This window comes from Lingula anatina, chromosome 7 (genome assembly GCF_051362555.1).
Source record: "Lingula anatina isolate TDL-2025a chromosome 7, LinAna3.0, whole genome shotgun sequence".
Taxonomy (NCBI): domain Eukaryota; kingdom Metazoa; phylum Brachiopoda; class Lingulata; order Lingulida; family Lingulidae; genus Lingula; species Lingula anatina.
This window is the reverse complement of record NC_141773.1, coordinates 5269007-5288430: the sequence shown is the minus strand read 5'-3', so window position 1 is coordinate 5288430 and position 19424 is coordinate 5269007. Positions and strand designations below refer to the sequence as shown.

Here is a 19424-nt window from a genome sequence, read left to right as displayed (position 1 = left end):
TTTGAAGTTTGGAATTTTTATCTTTTTCAATACCTCGTTATTTTGAAAGCTAAAACTTACTAGACAGCACTTTGTCCACGTCCATCTTGTCCATGTCCTGCTCCCCGTGCTGTCCACCCATCAATTCCTCGTCCTTAGAGATGTCCTCACTGTCCAAGATGTCCATCAGCTCATCATCATGGACATCGTGGCTGAGGTCAACACCACCCAAGATGTCCTTCAGGTCATCTGTGAGTCAAAGGTCATAAACATGAGATAAGGTCACAAATATAGCATAAGGTCAAAATTATGAGATATAAGGTCACAAACAAGAAATCGGGTCTCAGACTGTTTTATTCAGCCTCAACTGTCTGACAGATATATAAATTAGGTAAGAAAGGCGAGCTAACATTGATAGAATCAATGTAAATGTGAAAAATATTACTTACAGTCTGACACGAGAAGATGCACATAAAACTCCAATAATATTTTCTGTTTCTATACACTATTGGTTTATATTTAAAAGGTAAAACAGCAATTCTTTTAGATACTTGAATTATGCCAGTAAAATCTCTCTCTCTCACCTAGGTCTTCCCCTTGTTCTTGTTGCTGCTGCTGTTTCTGTGTGTTGGAAGCTGTTGATGCTGATGCTGCCTGTGTAGGTGAGATGTTCACAGTGAACCCATCACTGCGCTCTAGACTGGCCGCCTTCTGCGGGGACTGCTCGCCTGTCTCGGCCACCGCAGGGGCTTCCCCACCCAACTGACTACCTTCGTCAGGAGTTTTGCTCTTGTCCAATAAGATCTTGCCAAAAAAGGCCTCCTGATTAACAAAACAAAAATTGTTACATTTTTGTTGGGACATTTTATTACATGATATCCGTTTTCTAATACAAGGTTCCATTTAATATGTAAATAAAAACTTCTGTAAAATCAAGTTATTCCCTCTTTAAAAATTACTTGCCTGTATATAAGCTGGGAAATTTTCTTCCAAGTTACTTTTCTTTTTTATTCTTCTTTGTCTTTTGGCTTTCTTTGTTTTATCATCTAATCCTTCCCCATCTGAAATAATTACAAAACAAAAATTTTAGTTTAAACTGCTTTTTTTCTGAAATATTTACAGAATGATTTATTCCTTGAGACAAATACTAAATGCATATGAATGACATTTAAATCTTAATAAAAGTGTAGTGATATCACAATTTACATTAATCAGACTTTCAAAAGAGTTTCAGTATTTCAGCATAATAATAATAATAAACATGTACCTCCACCTTCCATTTTTGTGGGTGAGGTATCTCTCTGCTGAGGTAGATCTATCCCAGCAGCCTTTGCCAACAATGTCTTCTTAATCATGTGACTTCTAGCCCTAGGTTTGGCAATGAAGCCCCCTACTCCTGGCTTGAAAGGTTTCCTCTGTCGTTTTTTCTTTTCTGGTATTCCAGGTACCTCGGGGGACTTCACTGCTGCTATCTCAGCAGTTTCTTCTGCTATGGATTTTGTTTCTTCATCCATAATATGATCATACTCTGAAAAAATATTGAAATAAACTATAACAGCCACAAAAAGATTATAAAAGTACTTAGAAAACAACCTTACATTACATCTTTGTAACACAAATATCACTTTAAATTAATTTCCTAGTTTATCCTGTCAACTTATATTCATCATTTCTTTTACTTCCAACTTCTAAATGTCATTGCCTTTCTTGCATTTCTATCTTGCATCTAACCACTCAGTTCACATCACCAGAGAATAGTGGTTGTGTAAGAACAAAATCTCTTTCTTTACAAAATACTACAGAGCAAAAAAAAAAAAAAAAAAAAAAAAAAAACACACACACACACACACTAGTTGAAATCATACTACTATTGATTTTCTTGATGGGAGTTACCTTTTCCTTCAATGAAGTCCCCTTGCTCCGACTTCTCCCCTGGGCTGAGCAGACCAGCCATATGGGGGTGTTTAAACGAGTCCCCAGGAAGTTTGGAGGGTCTGCGCTGTCTCTTTTTGGCTGGAGGTGGAGGTACGGTCAGTGCCTTAATCTGCTCCATGCCACTCTCGGACAGACATATCCCGTCCACGACAAACTGGACAGAGGGGCTCTTTGGGGTGTCCATCTCCTTGTGGATAGGGGAGGCTGGGAGGGACTCAACTTTGGGTGGCGGAGGTGGGGCTGAGAATTAGAAAAGGCAAGTTTAACATGATATCAATTATATAAAGGATATCAGAGTATCTAATACATCAAATGATGTGCAGGTAGCAGGACAGACAATGATGAAGATGCTAAAACCAGATATATTCAAATGGCACTTCAATTAGATCAAATTAAGTGTTCTGCATTTCTACTGACACAAATACATTTTCAGTGGCAATCTGACTGGTGAAGGCTACATTTAGTGTATTTAACAGTAGATGATGATTTTTTTTTGATTGAATTTTTTTTTTAAATGAAATTTTGATTTATTAATAGTTAGTGACAGTTTTAACATAGTGTGTCCACTTACGAGGAGGCGGCGGCGCCCCAGTTTTAGGTCTGCACATAAGACAGTGATAACCTGCATCCGCTGCCCTTTCCGTATCATCCTCATTCTTCATTCCATCGCAAATACTGTGTAGCCACCTGGTGGGAGAAACAATCAACACTTTTGTTTGGGATATATGTAATAGAGCTTTTCTAATTTCAGTTAAGATTGCACTTCAATAGGTATAGACATTCCATGTCCAACATGCACATATCTTATTTTATAACTTTGATATGTATATAAAGTACAACTGGATAACTAATGCAACATATTCATAATACACTACCTGTCGCAGTGACAGCACTGTATAATGAGTTCCTCCTCCTTGTAATGTTTCTTGCACACTGGACACGCGGTCAGGCTATGACACGGTCCACACTGGGTGTAGTTACTCTGCCACTGACCACCATATCCTGGGGTGGTGGAGCCACAGGTGTAACAGATAACACACCTGGAATGGACAGGAAAAAAAAGTAAATATATGTGTGAGAGAGAGAGAGAGAGAACTCACTCACTCACACACACAACATGATTCCAAATGTGTCAAATGTCCTACAGTTAAGTGACATTATATTCTCACTGCATAGGCATTTAATACTGGATGATAATAACATTACTTCTACAAAGGCAACAGAATTATATCAACAATATAGAAATAACTAGACTCATGCACACAAGTGCACATGTACTGGGGGGGATACAAATTTCAACAATTCTGGGGTCCAGTAACTCACCATTTACACTTCCAGTTCCCCTTGGGCACATGATCCAGAGGGGGGTCTAAGCAGTAGATGTGATAGCTGATGTCGCAATCATCACAAAGAAGGAGACGTCCCTCGTCATGTGGCTTCCCACAACCCTCACACACGGTGCAGTCTAGACAACGCCAGCCCTTCTTTAATACTACCTGTGTAGGCTGGATTAACACAGCAAAATATTAAAAGGCAAAGTTTTAAAATCGCCATATTCTTCGAAGGATCTTATTTTCTGCCTGAATTTCAGCTACAGTCAACAATTCAGACGGGTATTGTAATATTGTAAGGAATACCAGAGTTATTCAAGAAGACAACATTTCTTTTAGGAAAAAAAAAAAAAACAGATGCCCAAAAAAATTAATTAACCATTTAAATATCATATATCAGGTAATCAAATAAATGGTCATATAAACAAACAAATAAATAAAGTCAAACTCACCCTGATCTGCACACAGTAAGAGTGGTAGCACTGTCCACACTGTGTACACACTATCAGTTTGCCTTCATCTCCTTTACCATAGCTACCACAGCTATAACACATATCCTGAATAGAAATAGAATTTTATGTATAAAACAGTTATGAAAGTTTTTTTACTTGTGTTTGATAATTTTCATTTATGATCCAACTACCAAGCTAATGAACATTTTTGCTGATAAATACAATTGTTTTTAGATTAAAAAAATTCAACCTTTTCAGTATACAAGAATAAATATACAGGCTATCCCTAGTTTAAAACTATTTTACCCAAACAATATAGTAGAATTTATTTACCCTAAAGAAAATTCTGAGTGAAACCAATGAAAAGATTTGGAAAAAAGAATATTACATCATACATTTCTTTAGCATATCAAAACCGTGAGACCGAGTGCTGTGATCACATACCTGTTTGAGTACATAGTCATCATCCTTGGAGCACACCACCACAGTGGAGTGATGGTCATCCTCCTTTCCACTGTCTGTGTTAGAGGAGGCGCTCACCTGGAAGAAGACCAGGGAGAAAAAAATAGTTGGGGGATCTTAAAATTTTTTACTGGCCTTTTCTCTGTCTCAAAAATACAGTGGTTACATAATGCTATACAATCTACTGAAAAAGTTGGAAATTCTTAGTCAAATCAATATACACATGTTAAGAACCTTTTGTTTCTTTAATGTGGTGTTCTAGTTGTTAATTTTATTAACCAGAAGATAACCATGGCCACAGACAACTGCAATGCATATTGAATATTAAAAATTATAAATGAAAGCACATACTGCTAAGCTACACATCAAAATTTAAAGATTTGTTAAGATAAACATTTTTCAAATCCAATTTTTTTTTTCTCTTTTTGAACACTGTCCCATACCTGAGTGGTGCTAGCTGCCGCCTGTCCTCCACTGGCACCACTGCTGGCACCACCCCCGCCACCACCTTTGTTTTTTAACTTCACCGCCGGACGTTTCTTTTCCCCTGTCCCAGTGGGGCGCTTCTGGGCCTTTTTACCAGTGCTCTGAAACAAAAAATTAATACATTTAAGACTTAAGTTTCATGAGCATTTCAAAACATTAACATAAGTGAGAATTTATATGGGGCCAAGCCCTATGTAACAGAAATCAAGTGAATATTTTATGTTGGAGGCGTTTTCCAAAACAGAAAGTCATTCATTATTCTGTTTCTTCTAGATGAGATAATTGTCAATCTATATTTTAAAAGGTTCATTCAGAACAAAGGAATACAAACAGACAAATTCATTTATAGCTATGTTCTACAGCTTTTATAATATAAAGTTTGGATGCTATACAAATACAGAAAGAACTTGGGTATTTCTGCTTAATATTCCACTGTCACAAATGGTGTATATATTCTCATTGACAAGATAATATAACATAAAACAAGATTAATATCTTCATACTCTGGCTCTCCCAGTGGTCGTGCTGGGAACTTTCTTCTTCCCTACAGAAGACGGCTTCCCCTTGCCAGGACCTGCTATCTTGGAAGCTGCCGCCACTGCCCCAGAGCCACTTTTCAACATGGCGGACAGATGAGGGGACTGCTGATTGGTTAACTGTGCTAACTGTGCTGCCCCCTACAAGATAAGATGGTTCAGGCACTGAGACTATAGGACTTGGAAAATCTAGTTATTTCTCAGCATATCTTTTTTTAATTTTCCATAAACATATTCACCTTTTTTTTATAAAATTTAAATTTGTTTATTTACTTGGTATATTCATTAATGTATTTATTCACCCAATCATTCATGTACCCATTCTATTTCATATATATATATTTCTTTTATCATTATTATTCATTTATCTATTTTTGTAGTGAGCAGGTGAACCACAGAAAAGCTGTCAACAGCCTGACATAGGTGTAAAACTCTCTGGATATCATACGCATCAAACTTTGATATATAACAAAGTTCCTCACCTTCTCCAGCACGTTGAGATCAATGTCCATACTGGACATGGAGTTATCATCCAGCAGCAGGGACTCCTGGGAACTCTGCAGGTCTGCCTCCTGCAGGCTCTCCTCATTGACTGACCCCTCTGTCTCTGGAATTGATAACAATAATAATACTTAATAATAATTTCCTCAACATTTCTGGGCTGGGCCTACCTTATTGATAAAGGAAAAATTGCAAATATTTTTAGAAATTTAAATTTTGTACGTACATTTTAAAAACGTCTAATACCCATGATATGCCTCTTAATTAAAGTGGAGTTGAACTTACGTTGAAATATACTGAAGTCCTGCATGTCCACCAGGTCTGTCTCCTCAATCATACTGTTCAGACTCTCAGTCAGGTTGGTCTCCATCTGGAAAAATAGGTCAATTAAATTCAATGTTACAAGCAATTCCAATGACCACCATAAGATACATGTTTCATATCCAAATCTAAGGATAAAAGTGGAAGAATTTATCATCTTTATCACAACCCGCACCTTTTTTTGCATTTCTGGACAGGCTTGGAAAATGAGGATATTTAGTTCTTCATATGTTCTTATTCTCTGCAATCAGTCACATTTCTAATACAGACCTATGTTGACATTTACGCCTACCAGCTACATCATGTCAAAAATACAGACAGACTAGTAGCGTCTAACATGTTTGAATATGTTTTTCTTTGTCAACAATTCATTTTTTGTTTTTTTAATTAAATAACTCAAGTTAACTTTATACAAAACCTTCATAACTGGATATTGTAATCTCAACATAAAATCAGACTAATCTTGAGAAAAAAGTTCATTGATTAGCTTGGAATTTGAATACACAACTATCTGAGACAAGCTGGAAGAAAAAAAATCCAGCTTATGTAAAATAGTTATGATTTACTCTTATATTGAAAAAGTTTAAAATGTCAGTATTTACCGGCACATCGTCTGGAGGTCTGTCTTTGCAAACAGAGCACACATACTCTGCCTGCTGCTGAGGAGTAAAGGCTCCAAAGTCCACTGCGCTGTCACAGTCGTTGTGAACATACCTGAAACAGAGAATGATTTCTCAGTAACATCATGCACCATGCATGAGCTACTTTCTAGGAATGTGATTGTTTCAGATTAAAAGGTCTGAAAATCAGGACGCCACCTGAATAATCACATTTATCAAACTGGTTGATCTATAAGATGATGCTAGTGGTAACATCTGCTTACCAGCAGCATCTAAATTATGCAGCCTTGAAATGAGTGGTCTACAAAGTTGCTTCAATGTTTTCCTTTTCTAAATTTATTTTTATCTTGCTTTAAAGTCTATACAACGGGGAAAAACTTGAAAAAAAAATGAAATAATAGATGAAATTAGAAATACACAATCAGGTCTTCTTAAGAGAATAAAGGAAAAATGGTTTCATGAAAGTTCATTCTAAACAATAGTTCTCTATATTTTACGTCTTAGTTCAGCAGAAATATTCATCATTTCAAAGACCATTTTTTTTTTATTTTGTGCATAAGTAAATTATTATGAAAGCTTATGAAAAACTTTATTAGTTTAAAAGTGTGCAGAGTGGAGGGGGGTTGTCCTGACCACTGTACCACCTGGTGGTCAATTTCAGTAACAGGGACAAAGAACGACCATTAGAAAAAGTGAGTTTTTATCATGTTTTGCCTGTGGAAAAATTATGATCTCCAACTGGTTCCTCTGAGTTTATTACTCTCCTTGCTGTTACCACTTACATAGAATATACAACTTAATATCTACATATAATTACAACACCATCCATAACTGACTTATTGCAGATCACAAACTGCCTAAACTACATTTCAAGTAAGCTGGGCTGATTCTTCCTATACCCTTTTATCTGCATAATAATTGCCTTGAAGAGGTCACACACTACATCCTAGCATAAATACAATCTTATTATAACTAACCATTCAACTGCACACTATACTAAGATTTACTGTGCCAGTTATTTGAGGAACTGTACTATATTCCTCTATTTGTATTTATTTCATTTTATTTTAATACCAGAAATTATGTACTTCTTGACAAAAGCATTTACAATTGTATTGAAGTCTTCTGTATCAACTGCCTGTAAATTGTATTATATTCTTCTACCTGTATGAATATTTCACAGCTACACTAGATAGAAATTATGTACCGAATCAAGTTATACACGATATGTTATCGCTTTCTGCATTCCTCTACATGTATAATTCAACTTCACAATACTAACAACGCCACCAATGCACTTACTTCTTACAAGTCTTGCACTGTGCCATAGCTTTCTGCGTAAACTGCCTATAGGCTTTGCCGCACACTGGGCACGACAGACCCTTGTTTCTCTGCTGATAGCAGCTGTCGCACACGGAGTAGTTGAGATGCCAGCGGGAGCTGGGACCGCTGCCTGGCGTTCTGGAACCACAGTCACCACACACGCGACAGTTCTGGAGAACCACAATAAAAAGAATTAATGAAATTGGAAAGGCGCTGTGAAACAAATGAAAAAGACTACTCACATCTACTGCGACACAAAGATGCAAATACAACCAAGAAAGTTCACTCAAAAAAAATTTCACTCTTCTTAACACATGAACAAACGTGAAAAAAGTTTATGTACTGACACAATTTGTAGCATGTGCAATGATCTTCCAAAAGCATCAACAAGGTGTGGTGCAAACCTGCTATGCATAATCCACATTTCACTTTGTCACAGGCAAATTAAGGGCATGCACAAGGCCAAACATTTCTACTGCATTTTGAGATATCTAACGAACATCGGCAACAGATTAAAGGGCATCTAGTGTTATATATCATGGACCAAGGGGTCATCGGCATCATGAAAGGTCTGGTCACTCTTACCTTACACTTCCAGCCATTCTTTGGTATGGTGGTCATCACTGGCCGGAGACAGAAGGTGTGGTAGCCCTTGTCACATGTGTCACAGACTAACATCTTATTGTCATCCCCTGGTTGCCTAGGCAACAAAATATAATTCATTAGGAATCAATTTTAAATGCAGACATTAGATATTTGTATTTCCTCATCACATGCCTGGGTTTAAAAAAAAAATGTCTGAACATTATCTATGGGAACCACATCTATATGCTAGGGAAGTCTTCAAAACTGAATTTTAAATTTGACTGGCAGTCACATTCTGTATCTCTCTTTCTAAAAGTAATCCACAGAAAAGAGACAACCAATTTTCCTGGCTATAGATCACATTTTGACAACCATCATGCATTTTTTTTAAACTTTTTTAAAGCAACCCTCCAAAGAGAAGATGCACGCCATTTTTGAACACCCACATTCCCATTTTTCTTTTAGAAAATCCTCAAAACGAAAGTTAAAGGGTTTCAAGATCCTAACAATATATCATAACATTTCTACCTGCATGTCTGGCATATCTTGCACTCTGGGCACTGCCATCCTGCCCTCACAATGGGGTTCACCTGGACTGGGGGATCCAGGCAAGTCCCATGGTAGTGCTGGCCACAGCTGGTACAAAACAACTGCTCCAGGACATCCCCGGCCTGGTCACACACCACACACAGAGCCTCCTGACCAGCTATGGACACTGCCTGGTCAGTGTGGTCTGGACACAGCAGGGACAGGGTCTTGATGTCTTGGAAGCAGCCTCCGCCTGAGGCACACGGGTAGTGGTACTTCTTATTGCACTTCTGGTAGCGGCAGTTGATAGTGGCACCAAACTTTCTGCAGTAGGCACATTTCTGGGATGAAAAAAAATTATAATATTTATATGGCATCATTTTCGATAGACTGCCTATTAAAAAGGCACAAAAATCATATTAATAAAACAATACAACAATTATCACATATATCTCACAGTAACTGCCAATTCATTTTGCTAGCAGATGCAACTACCTTGATGCTTAAGCCTTTATTCACAAAAACCATGATGGTTAGCATTAAACAAGGAAATACAAGAAGACAAATATTTGCCAACACCTTGTTAGTCAATATAAAATCTCATCCAGCAACATCTGTTATAATATCTGACTTGTTCCAGCTAACAACATATCTATTACCTGACTGGTTCCAGCAAACACAGCCTTGTCCACATATTGTAGAGTGTAGTCCTCAGCTTGTATCACACCGTCTGACCACGCGGCACAACAGTGGTGAGCAGAAGTGTGACCTGATATCAAAGGAAGACAATTGTTACCATTGACAAACACTCAACAATTTCAATAGTGGCTTCTAAACTCCTAAATACCATGCCACATGCCTTATACTATAACCTGTATCTTTTTTGTCATCTTCACTGCTAAGTCACTGATTTAATCTCAAATTTTCACAACAATTATTATTACCCGAGGGTTCAAATAGCCTGTGTATGTCTGTGTCTTCTGGATATCCCACTGTGTTCAGTTCATCCACTGTGGCAATTGGGCGGCCATCAGCGTCTGTTATACTGTGAGGATTGGGCCGTCTTGGGGATTTACTGCGTTCTCTGAAAATGATTTCCATTGAGAATAGATTTAATAGATTAATAGGATGTTTTTTTCTTTTTTTTTCTTTTTTTTTTTTGTAAATTTAGATGTTTCTTCGAATTCAGTTTGTAATGGAATTCCTCCAATACAAAGTTAAAAATAAACGCTGTGTAAGGCCAAGTTACTGAATACAGACAAAAATACAGTAACAGTCCTAGGCTTAACTTTGATCTAAAATTCAAAATTTTACAAAAAGTGTGTATAGTTATGTCCTTCAAATATATAATATTGAGATTCTGAGTTGTACTGGTTCTTGCTCAAAAACTAGCCTATCTAATTCCAATTTTGAAACAAGGGTCATTGATACCCACCTTCCTGGTTTTAAGGGCCCACGAGCACGCCGCCATGTCAGATGTTTTGGACTCTTTTCTCCCGAACGATCATCCAGCTCAGAAGAGCTTCTACGATTAGCTTTGGCAAGTTGTTTTTTGAAAGGATTGAAATTTGGTGTAGGTTCATAGCGTGTTAAGTCCCCCTGACCTAGTAGACTCTTCTTTCCACAAGCACATAATGAACAAATCCTAGATTTAAAAAAAAATTGAAAATCTGAAGATTGATCTTAACAGACATTGATCTGGTAACATAAATATCTTTTCAAAGGTTCTGATTTTAACCTTGCTTGTCTTTTTATTCTTTCCCTTTTTCATCTTCAAATTCTTGGAAAAGATATATGCAGATTCTTCATGTACACTAGCAAATGTAACAGCCTAGACTAGAGGAACCATAGAGCACCTTCACAGTTTACTGAATATAAACCTAGAGGATCAAAGCAAAACTGAAACTTGGTGGCGAAATTGATATCTGATGGCAACAGTAATTTAGTGGCTATTAATTCACATAATTAGTCTTCTTTTTGCTTAAAAGGATATTCAAATTTGCTGCCAGTAGAAAAACTGAAACTGACTTATCTAAAAAAAAGGGGGGAAAAAGAGCAAGAGAGATACAAAATCAACACTTTAAATATTGATCAACATCACACTTACGGCTGATCCCCCTCTTCTGATCCGCCCTCCTCGCCAAGACCCGACAGACAGCCCGTGCTTCCAGAGAGACCCTTGGACCCCTCATCCTCGCCCAACTCGACCACCTCCTCCTTGCTGGAGTCAAACTGAGACACTGTGGACGAGTCCAAGGAAGCCGGGTTGGAAGATTCCAGAAGCTCGGATTCTGCGGTAGATATCTCTAACTCTGCTCCGACCTCTGTGGTGGAGGGTTGTGCAGATGGCGGGGGAGGTTCGGGGATTTTGACCTTGATTTTGGGGGGCCGTATTCTTTTTTGTAATGAAAATGAAATTTAATTATATTCATTTTAAGTACTTTAATGTATTTAAGCTATGTTAAAGAAAAAAAAATTAGTTATAATACAAACATTTTTGAAGTATTTTATTTTTCCAAAATGACTATATATAATAAAATCTTAAGTCTGAAACCAGCAAAAGCTGCATGATACAAATTTGATATATCAGTTTGCCCTTTAAATATACTACTCACCTTTTCTTTTTCCCTGGTGTGGGAGACGATGCATCTTTCTGTGACCTTGACCCACTGACCTTCTTAGCAATGTCATCACCTTCCATTCCAACTGCTTGACCACTTGGGGGTTCTGGTGTCGGCGTAGACCTTTCTGGGTCTTGCTTGCGCAAACGCTGCCTATTTCTGCCTGTAGGCCAATGCAACAATTTTGATTTCAATTCCACAAAAATAAGTTATAAACTATTACATTTCTCAGTTTATCCAAATCAAAATTTCTAATCCAATCTTGTCACCTTTGGAAAAGAACAGACATATATGATGCTGACTAATACCATACCTAAATATGATAAGAATGATCAGAGGTGCAAATTCAGATACCAAAAAAGTATGAATCAATGGATATAAACTACGAAAGCAGCAATTCATAATTAGCCAGAACATTTCAATCTAATCCACAAAATCAAATTATACATTATCTCTGGCAGTCATTTAGTATCAAGATCATAATCAACACCTGGTCAAGCAGGTCCTTAACTAGAATCACGTCAGATGACATAAGATTTGACCCTCCTGCAATAACAATGACTGCCCACTCTAAAAATTGATAATGAGGACACAAATAATGCTGAATATGATTTCCTTTATCAATGGATGATTTAGTATCTAGAAAGAGATCTACATATTGGTTTGGTTATGATATCACTTACTTGACATGCTGAGTTATCTTCCAGACTCAAGCTTGCAGTGCGGAGGGAGAGGGAGACCTACAAAAAGCAGAGGCAAAGCTTACTGCAGGTAATGCAAGCAGTGCAGGTAATCATGAAAAGCGGTATACTGTCACAGGAGAAGAGCAGACAGCAACAAAGGTGAAAGTCATGCATTCAGAAGAAAATGATGAATGAATGATTTAAGAATTAGCAGGAAGGAATGAGGGAATGGGATAGAAGGAAGGAAGAATTGCAGACTGGGGAAAAAAGAAAGGGAGAATCATCTACACCTGACTGTTAGTTAGAAGAAGAAGAGGGGTTCAGGAAGCAGAATGAGTATGCAGCAAGGAGGGATATTTGTAAGGCATGCAAAAAAATTGATATGATTTCAAAATATTTCGGGAAATGAAAGGAAATGAACCTCAAACCAGCATGCAGAGAATCATAAGTGCTAAAGAAACTATGCAATGTATGAATGAATGCACTAGTTTTTTTCTGGAATTAAAACTCTCATGATTGTTGGGTGGAAAGGATATTCCCGCAATTATCCATGCGGAATTAGCCACCTTCATGTAGAAAACAAGCTTCAAGTATTTGAAGGTCTTATATGTATCAGCCAGTACTGCAATTGCATTGAACTAGCACTATCAACTAGCAATATGAGTATATTCTAGAAAAAAAAACCCTAACACATAATTGTGTTTACAAAATACTATGTATCAGAAATAAAAAAAAGTTTAGTGGCAAACATGCAAGCATGGAGACACATTAATCATATCATTGCAAAGCTTGAGTTATTACCAATTATTAACATACTCGAGTAAATACAATGAACAACCCCCTTTAAAACAGAAATAATGTGTAAATTTTAAATGCAGAGAGCAAACTCAAAATCCCAGCTGTGGAAAAAGTCATTACCATTATCATAATTGTTCATTGTTTGGGAACGAACAATATGTAAGGTCTGATCTTCGAACTAAATAGGTAGTGTCGAGTTGCACTACTACGACTACTACTACTGCCGGTATATTTTAGTTCAAACATGAATTAACAGTAACGGGCCTGATAGAAATTAATAAACAGCTCCACTGACGATAGTAAAAGCCTTTCCTGCAAGCATTCAATTAAAAATAAATTCTATGCAACGCAGCTCCGCGCAACCAATCGATGGCTCTCCAATCAAATGGATTTGCCGATGAAGTAGGCCGCACAAAGAAAAACGAGAAGTCCTTTACGGAACAGACTGAATTACTTCGGCTTTTGGACTGATATTCTACTCAAAAAATCAAACAAAGGTTTTCTGAAGCACATGACACATTTTTATCTGCAACCCACCTTAAAAGGAGTGAAATCTACAAGAAATCGGACAAGCCGAGGGCTGGGCAGGTCGTTTTCACTGAGGATCAGTCGAGCTCGCAGTCGGCGTCCTCTTCTAAGACTATAGCTGCGCTAATGACAGCAAGACTCAACTCGCACTTGCATATCCTCCTCTCCTCTCTCCTTGGCAAGTCCGATCAACACCATTCAACGGAATTGCAAATAATTTTAATTTGAACTTCAAATAAAATAAATTATGTGTTAAATGGCCGACGCCATGATGGAACCGAATAACAAATTAGATGCGAGAAAAAAGTTCAGACGCTATTCAATGTTACATTATACATAAGACACTTGAAGCATTGGCAACCTAATCGATGAATAACAGAACAAATCATGTGCTTCATAAACAATCTTTACTGAGCTGCACTTTGAGAAAGAATATATAATTGCCGTGGGAAATATGCGGATGAATATAATGCAATCAAGAACGTCGCACTATTTGACCTACTTTGACCTCAGCATGTAGATTTCAGCGCACGCTCCATTTACAACTGAACGGGCGGGTATAAGCGCGGGTAAGATAAAGTAAACACAATAATATAGGATATTATCCGCTCGTGTGTCTATGCTTCATTTTTGAAAATTTAACAACGCAGTGTTAATTATTATTATTTTAAATTTCTTGTTTAATCACACTACCGGCAAAGAAGCACAGTCTAGATGTAAATTGCAGTCAATCATTACCTATTCACAAGTTTGCTAAAAAAAAAAAAAAAAAATTATGAGGCCTAGACTTCAAAATGTCTTCCTGTGTTGGACGATGTTTGGGTGCATCATGTTTATGTAAGGGCTGCAAGGTGAGCGTTTTGCTCTCAGATTGCCCATATTCAAAAGTTTCATAATGACGCCGGATATTTCTAACGAATGATTAACGATTACAGAAATGTATTGAGTGATAGTTATGATTATAATAAAGTAAGGTAAATATTCGACAAAATTATATTTTCTTAAATTTCTTTTATAATTTATTTGTTATAAACTCGCCCCTCTTTTTTTACGAGTAGTAGGCTCAGGATTAAACACTTTTTGGAATGCAGTAGGTGCTATATATGTGTGTGTGTTTGTGCGTGTCAATGTGTTGCACATCTACCACAATACGATACAATTGCACCAACTGTCGCAGCCGAGTAGGTCTAGGTCCTTAGTTAGGACACACAATCAACATATGACTAATGTGTAGCGAAAAAAAAAATTTTTTTCTGGAAACTTTGACACTAAATGAGGTACATCATATTCAAAGAAAAAATAAATAGTTTTTTGACATTTTTTAATTTGAAAATAGGCTTTACTTTCTTAACAGTAACAGTTTTGGGTAGAGTATGTGTTTGTTATTGGGGAAAATTATTGGAGTTTCCTGGGTTTTTCAGGATGTTTCTTAATGAAGAGACATAACGAGCATGTAGCTATGTAATGTAGCTAAAATAGAGATTGAGGACGGAGTGAATTAGGCCAAGGCCTTTCTTTATCTAACACATAAAACAACGCCCGCGTAGGAAACTTTAGCTATTTAGCCACAGTATCCTACAGTCTGTCTAGATGTCAAATTTTGAGCCGGAATTCCGACTTTTTCTTTGTGAAAAAACAAACTTTTTCGTTAAACAATTCTCAAAACGATTTCCGATTAAGTAAATGAAATCTCTGGTTTGCAGTTACAAGTCAAAACCCGGCGTTGTAATATTATTCTGTTTTTAACTAAAACTTGGAAACCACTCCGTGTGCCCAGAGGCCACAGCAAATACAAAGTTTACACGACAAACACTGTTTACAGCATTACATCACCCAGTTAATTAAAGTCCCAAATTCTGTTAGTAGGCTGCGCCTAGGAAAATGCGCAGATTGCTCGTGAAATGGAAAGATACATATGTACATAGGGACCGTTCACAATGGACTTTGTCGACTTACCTCATGCGCACTAACTCCACCGGAATTCTCGCTGAATGCAGTCAGATTAACAGACTTACTCGCCTCCTCCTGGCGTTGAGCAGAATAGAGAAAAGTTGGTGTTTATTAAAGCACGTTGGAAACATGTGTTAATCTGTTGATCTAATTGCAATCGGCTAGAGTCCCCTAGGAGTAAGTGGGCATTAGCTAGGTCGACAAAATTCATTGGGTATGGGCCCATAGAAACCGTGCGCGGTAGAGACAGACGCCTAGAGGAAATTTCCGTCCCAAATTTATTGGAAATAAAATCTTTTCAGCTTCAACGTCGGCGATAAATATTTACAAGTTTTACCAAACAACGAAGATGCCTAGCTGTGTACACGCGACAATATTTGTCTCTATGTTTGGTTTTTCAATCGAACAGCATTTCATTTGTTCATTACCTACGTCAGGCGTATGTGCCTATAAGTGAGTGACAGTTTTCAAATGCATTTTTTATTCTGTTCGATTTAGTGATGTGTTGTGGTTTTAATGTAAGGTTGAGGGGTTGCCTGATATTTTGTTATAAGCACCTAGTGACGTACACAAACATACTTGAGACGCGAAATATGATTTTGAGATTTTGAGGGCTATAATGTCACAAAGAAATACACAAATAGAAATATTTCTGCATTCGTTTATACATCTAAGCAGCTTCGTTAAGAATCAAAGAGACCGTTCACTTTTCATTACCGTTGTCATTTTCTATCATTTTTATATAAAATATTTGAATACATTAAATGTAATTGAACGCGTGAACTTGCAAGAGCGTTGATTAAAAAGTTGATTAAAATTTGATAAAAAAAAGATCACCATATCCCCATGAATCCCATGCATGGGTATCTATCAGGTTGAGGCGGACGAGGCAGTGACTATTTTGGAATTTTCCCCAGGAGTATCACTGCTGAAATTGGGGGGGGGGGGGGGGGGGGGGGGGGCACTAGGCGCAGGGGTGAGACTTTAGCATACTTTTGTTTATTTTTACTGTTTTTGGGGGGAGGTAAAAAAGGGTAAGGGTTGTCCCAAGATAACTGTGCCTTCCCATGGAGCCCCCGTTGTGTATGTATTTTATTGAAAAGGTCCAAGGAATAAAATGATCTGGATGTCTGTACGTATACATGAAGTAGGCCCCTACGTGTGGCTTGTCTCGTCACTTTCCTACCGCCAACAACGGGGCGTGGGCGTGAAGCATCAAGTATATGAAAACGACATGGTAGGAGATGACAGGCAGTACTTTTTCGTCAGTAAATTTCCCCAGATACATTTTACTGTTTAAGATGATTTCAGGATAGTGGTCCAGTTCTTCTGAACAGGCGAGGGGTTGGTTTTCCTGGTCACTTTTGCTTTTCAGACGTCGGCCTCTGGTACAACATGATGTCTCAATGTTGTATCTTCGCCAATGCCAATTATTTAAAATTCCCTACAGAATGTTCAGTTATTAGTGAGCTACATAACTGTTTGAAAGAGATAACAAGTGCGGTCGGTGGCCATGTGACCTATACTTAGGGAATGTGTTATAATTTTGAACCAGAGTTCCAAAAAATGTTTAAGATGCGCTAGAAAAAAGGAAAATGGAATAAAAAGACCATGGTCCCGTGTTATTCCTATCTACCCCTCCGTCCAAACGTACAACACAGCTCCACTTCTCTTTAGCTGAATGATGACATTCATTGCACGCAAAAAATTCTCGCTGAACAGTTGAGAAAAATGTAAAAAATAAAATTGGTCAGAGACATATTTGTGAAATCAGTCTATGGCCTTAGTACAGGGTATATTTCCATCGAGTCACTGGCTTGTCAGAGCATCCATGATGACACAGGGGCGGATACAGGATTATTTGAAGGGGAGGGGGAGGGTCCGCGGACGCGAAGCCGACCCTCACGCCTAACCCCTTGGCGTGGGGTTCGGGGCCCGAAAAAAATTGGTATTTTAGAGGGCGAACGGTGCCATTTGGTACGGTTTAAAACTATGATTCAGCAAGTCAAAATTCTAATTTCAAGAGGGGACCATTGGTGTGATTGTTTCAGAAAACGAAAGGAGGGGGTCAGGACCCCCCTGACACCCGCCTTAATCCGCCACTGATGACAATTTAATACCAATAATATTTGTAGGTAATCAATAATTGGGTTAACAATCATTGATCCATAAAATCTAATAGGACATTCAGTGTGAGTCAACATGAAATACGGAAAGAAAGCCACCTTCAAAAATGAAGGAGATTATCGTGTTGTTGATGACCCGAAAGTCTAACACAAGCACACTGAATACAATGGCGCTTACGTCATGTGCGGTTGTTGTGGATTACCAATATTATTTCAAAAGTTTTAATTGTGTTTACTTGTATTTTAATAAAGTCAAGGCTGCGGCTGTCCCACTGTGTAAGGTAGAAAAATTATTAATACGTTCTGAGACATTTTTTTCTCGCCTGTGCCTGACCTTCCGTTTTATTCTATCTAACTCTTTCTTCGTACAAAAGGCAAAAGTGAAGAAACATAGCAATGATAGGTAGAATAGGACACCGTTATTCAGAGAAAGGGATTTCCTTTACAATAGCACCTTAAGCTTCTGTTATCCCTGCTTAGAGAACAGATTTTACTCACTCTCCCCTCCTTAAATAGCTTTGATAATATTTGATAATCAACATCAAACGCTTGCACCAGTGTTAATGTACTTTATATTAAATATCGCATCATCTTCTTTTGTGACATTTGTGAGAGTGGACCAAAATTTGTTCTCTGAGTGATCGGAAGCCCGTTGAAAACAGGGGATTTACTCTTTCCAGATGAGGTTTTAAGCCATGCAAGCTATAGGGGAATGTAGCTGTCCAGTGCAGTCGAGCACGGGTTTGGTTAACGCTAACAGAAGCGTTTTGAACAGACCTGAAACTCAGGTCGTGAAACCCGCATTGTTAAAATCCACCCTAATCTTTTTTCCTACCCCTCCTTCCAATCCCCACCCTCTTCAATTGCGGTTTTAGCTAGTTCCAAAAGTTGCATCTAATGAGCGCAGACTCTATCTCAATGTCAAACCGCAGCGTGCACCGAACTCTTTGTAAATAACGAGCCAACTTTCTTTTCAACACCTGTCTGCAACTTTCGCACAAAAGGGCATTTGTACGTGTTACAGTAACTTATTTTTTCATAAAACATTACTCTGTAAACAGTCTATTTACTTTCTTTGTAATCGACCCACCTGCCTCGGCAAAGAGCCTAGAGGGCATTTGTCATTTTTTAAATACAGTATTTTTGTATACTTAAAATTAAACTCAAAGGTTTACCTATTGATCAAACATTCACTGACATTGTGACGTCACCACAACAGGGGTTTCAGAAATGTTGTTAATTTGGATTGTTTTGCAGAATAATTTATAAGCCCTTTATAGCTTTACAATTAAGTAAAACAATGATGTTTGTGAACCACGTTTTCCTTAATTCGACTCTTTTCATTTTGCATATATTTGGTTAAAAACGTTTGTTTCGTCACGAGTGTAAATTACGTGCATTTCATCATTTACGCGTAAATTCTAAATAATTTCCTTATTTCCCGACCTCTATATTGAATGCTGCACATTTAAAAGCTGCGCGACCATGCAAACCCGGATCAAACTAGTGATTGATTTTGTGCTATTACCGTGCAAGAAGCGGAATCCGAAGGTTCGCAATTGATTTTGCGCCTAACTGTACCAAGTGTTCTAGAATTTTTGGCACACCACGTAAAAAAACCCTAGCTTATATTGGCCATAGAGGTGCACAAAAGATTCA

The 19424-nt window shown here is 37.8% G+C and overlaps 1 protein-coding gene across 10 annotated transcripts in view; it reads right to left on the bottom strand.

Annotated features, from left to right (window-relative positions):
• Window positions 1-13984, bottom strand: part of LOC106176161 (uncharacterized) — a 55560-nt gene extending 41576 nt beyond the window's left edge. For 9 of the 10 annotated variants that reach the window (XM_087016592.1, XM_087016595.1, XM_087016593.1 and 6 more), the window contains exons 1-25: window positions 13699-13984; window positions 12364-12420; window positions 11675-11843; window positions 11167-11454; window positions 10495-10704; window positions 10004-10143; window positions 9719-9828; window positions 9060-9400; window positions 8532-8646; window positions 7926-8116; window positions 6606-6717; window positions 5968-6052; window positions 5664-5788; window positions 5149-5322; window positions 4603-4746; window positions 4142-4237; window positions 3698-3802; window positions 3238-3419; window positions 2790-2954; window positions 2486-2601; window positions 1873-2154; window positions 1247-1507; window positions 943-1040; window positions 564-801; window positions 61-228 (exon numbers count right to left, since the gene is read on the bottom strand). In XM_087016592.1, coding sequence (XP_086872718.1) covers window positions 61-228; window positions 564-801; window positions 943-1040; window positions 1247-1507; window positions 1873-2154; window positions 2486-2601; window positions 2790-2954; window positions 3238-3419; window positions 3698-3802; window positions 4142-4237; window positions 4603-4746; window positions 5149-5322; window positions 5664-5788; window positions 5968-6052; window positions 6606-6717; window positions 7926-8116; window positions 8532-8646; window positions 9060-9400; window positions 9719-9828; window positions 10004-10143; window positions 10495-10704; window positions 11167-11454; window positions 11675-11843; window positions 12364-12370 — 3922 coding nt within the window. In that variant the 5' untranslated portion in view covers window positions 12371-12420; window positions 13699-13984. The remainder of the gene's footprint in view (window positions 1-60; window positions 229-563; window positions 802-942; window positions 1041-1246; window positions 1508-1872; window positions 2155-2485; window positions 2602-2789; window positions 2955-3237; window positions 3420-3697; window positions 3803-4141; window positions 4238-4602; window positions 4747-5148; window positions 5323-5663; window positions 5789-5967; window positions 6053-6605; window positions 6718-7925; window positions 8117-8531; window positions 8647-9059; window positions 9401-9718; window positions 9829-10003; window positions 10144-10494; window positions 10705-11166; window positions 11455-11674; window positions 11844-12363; window positions 12421-13698) is intronic. The other variant, XM_087016598.1, reaches the window with a different exon arrangement.
• Window positions 13985-19424: the final 5440 nt, after the last annotated feature.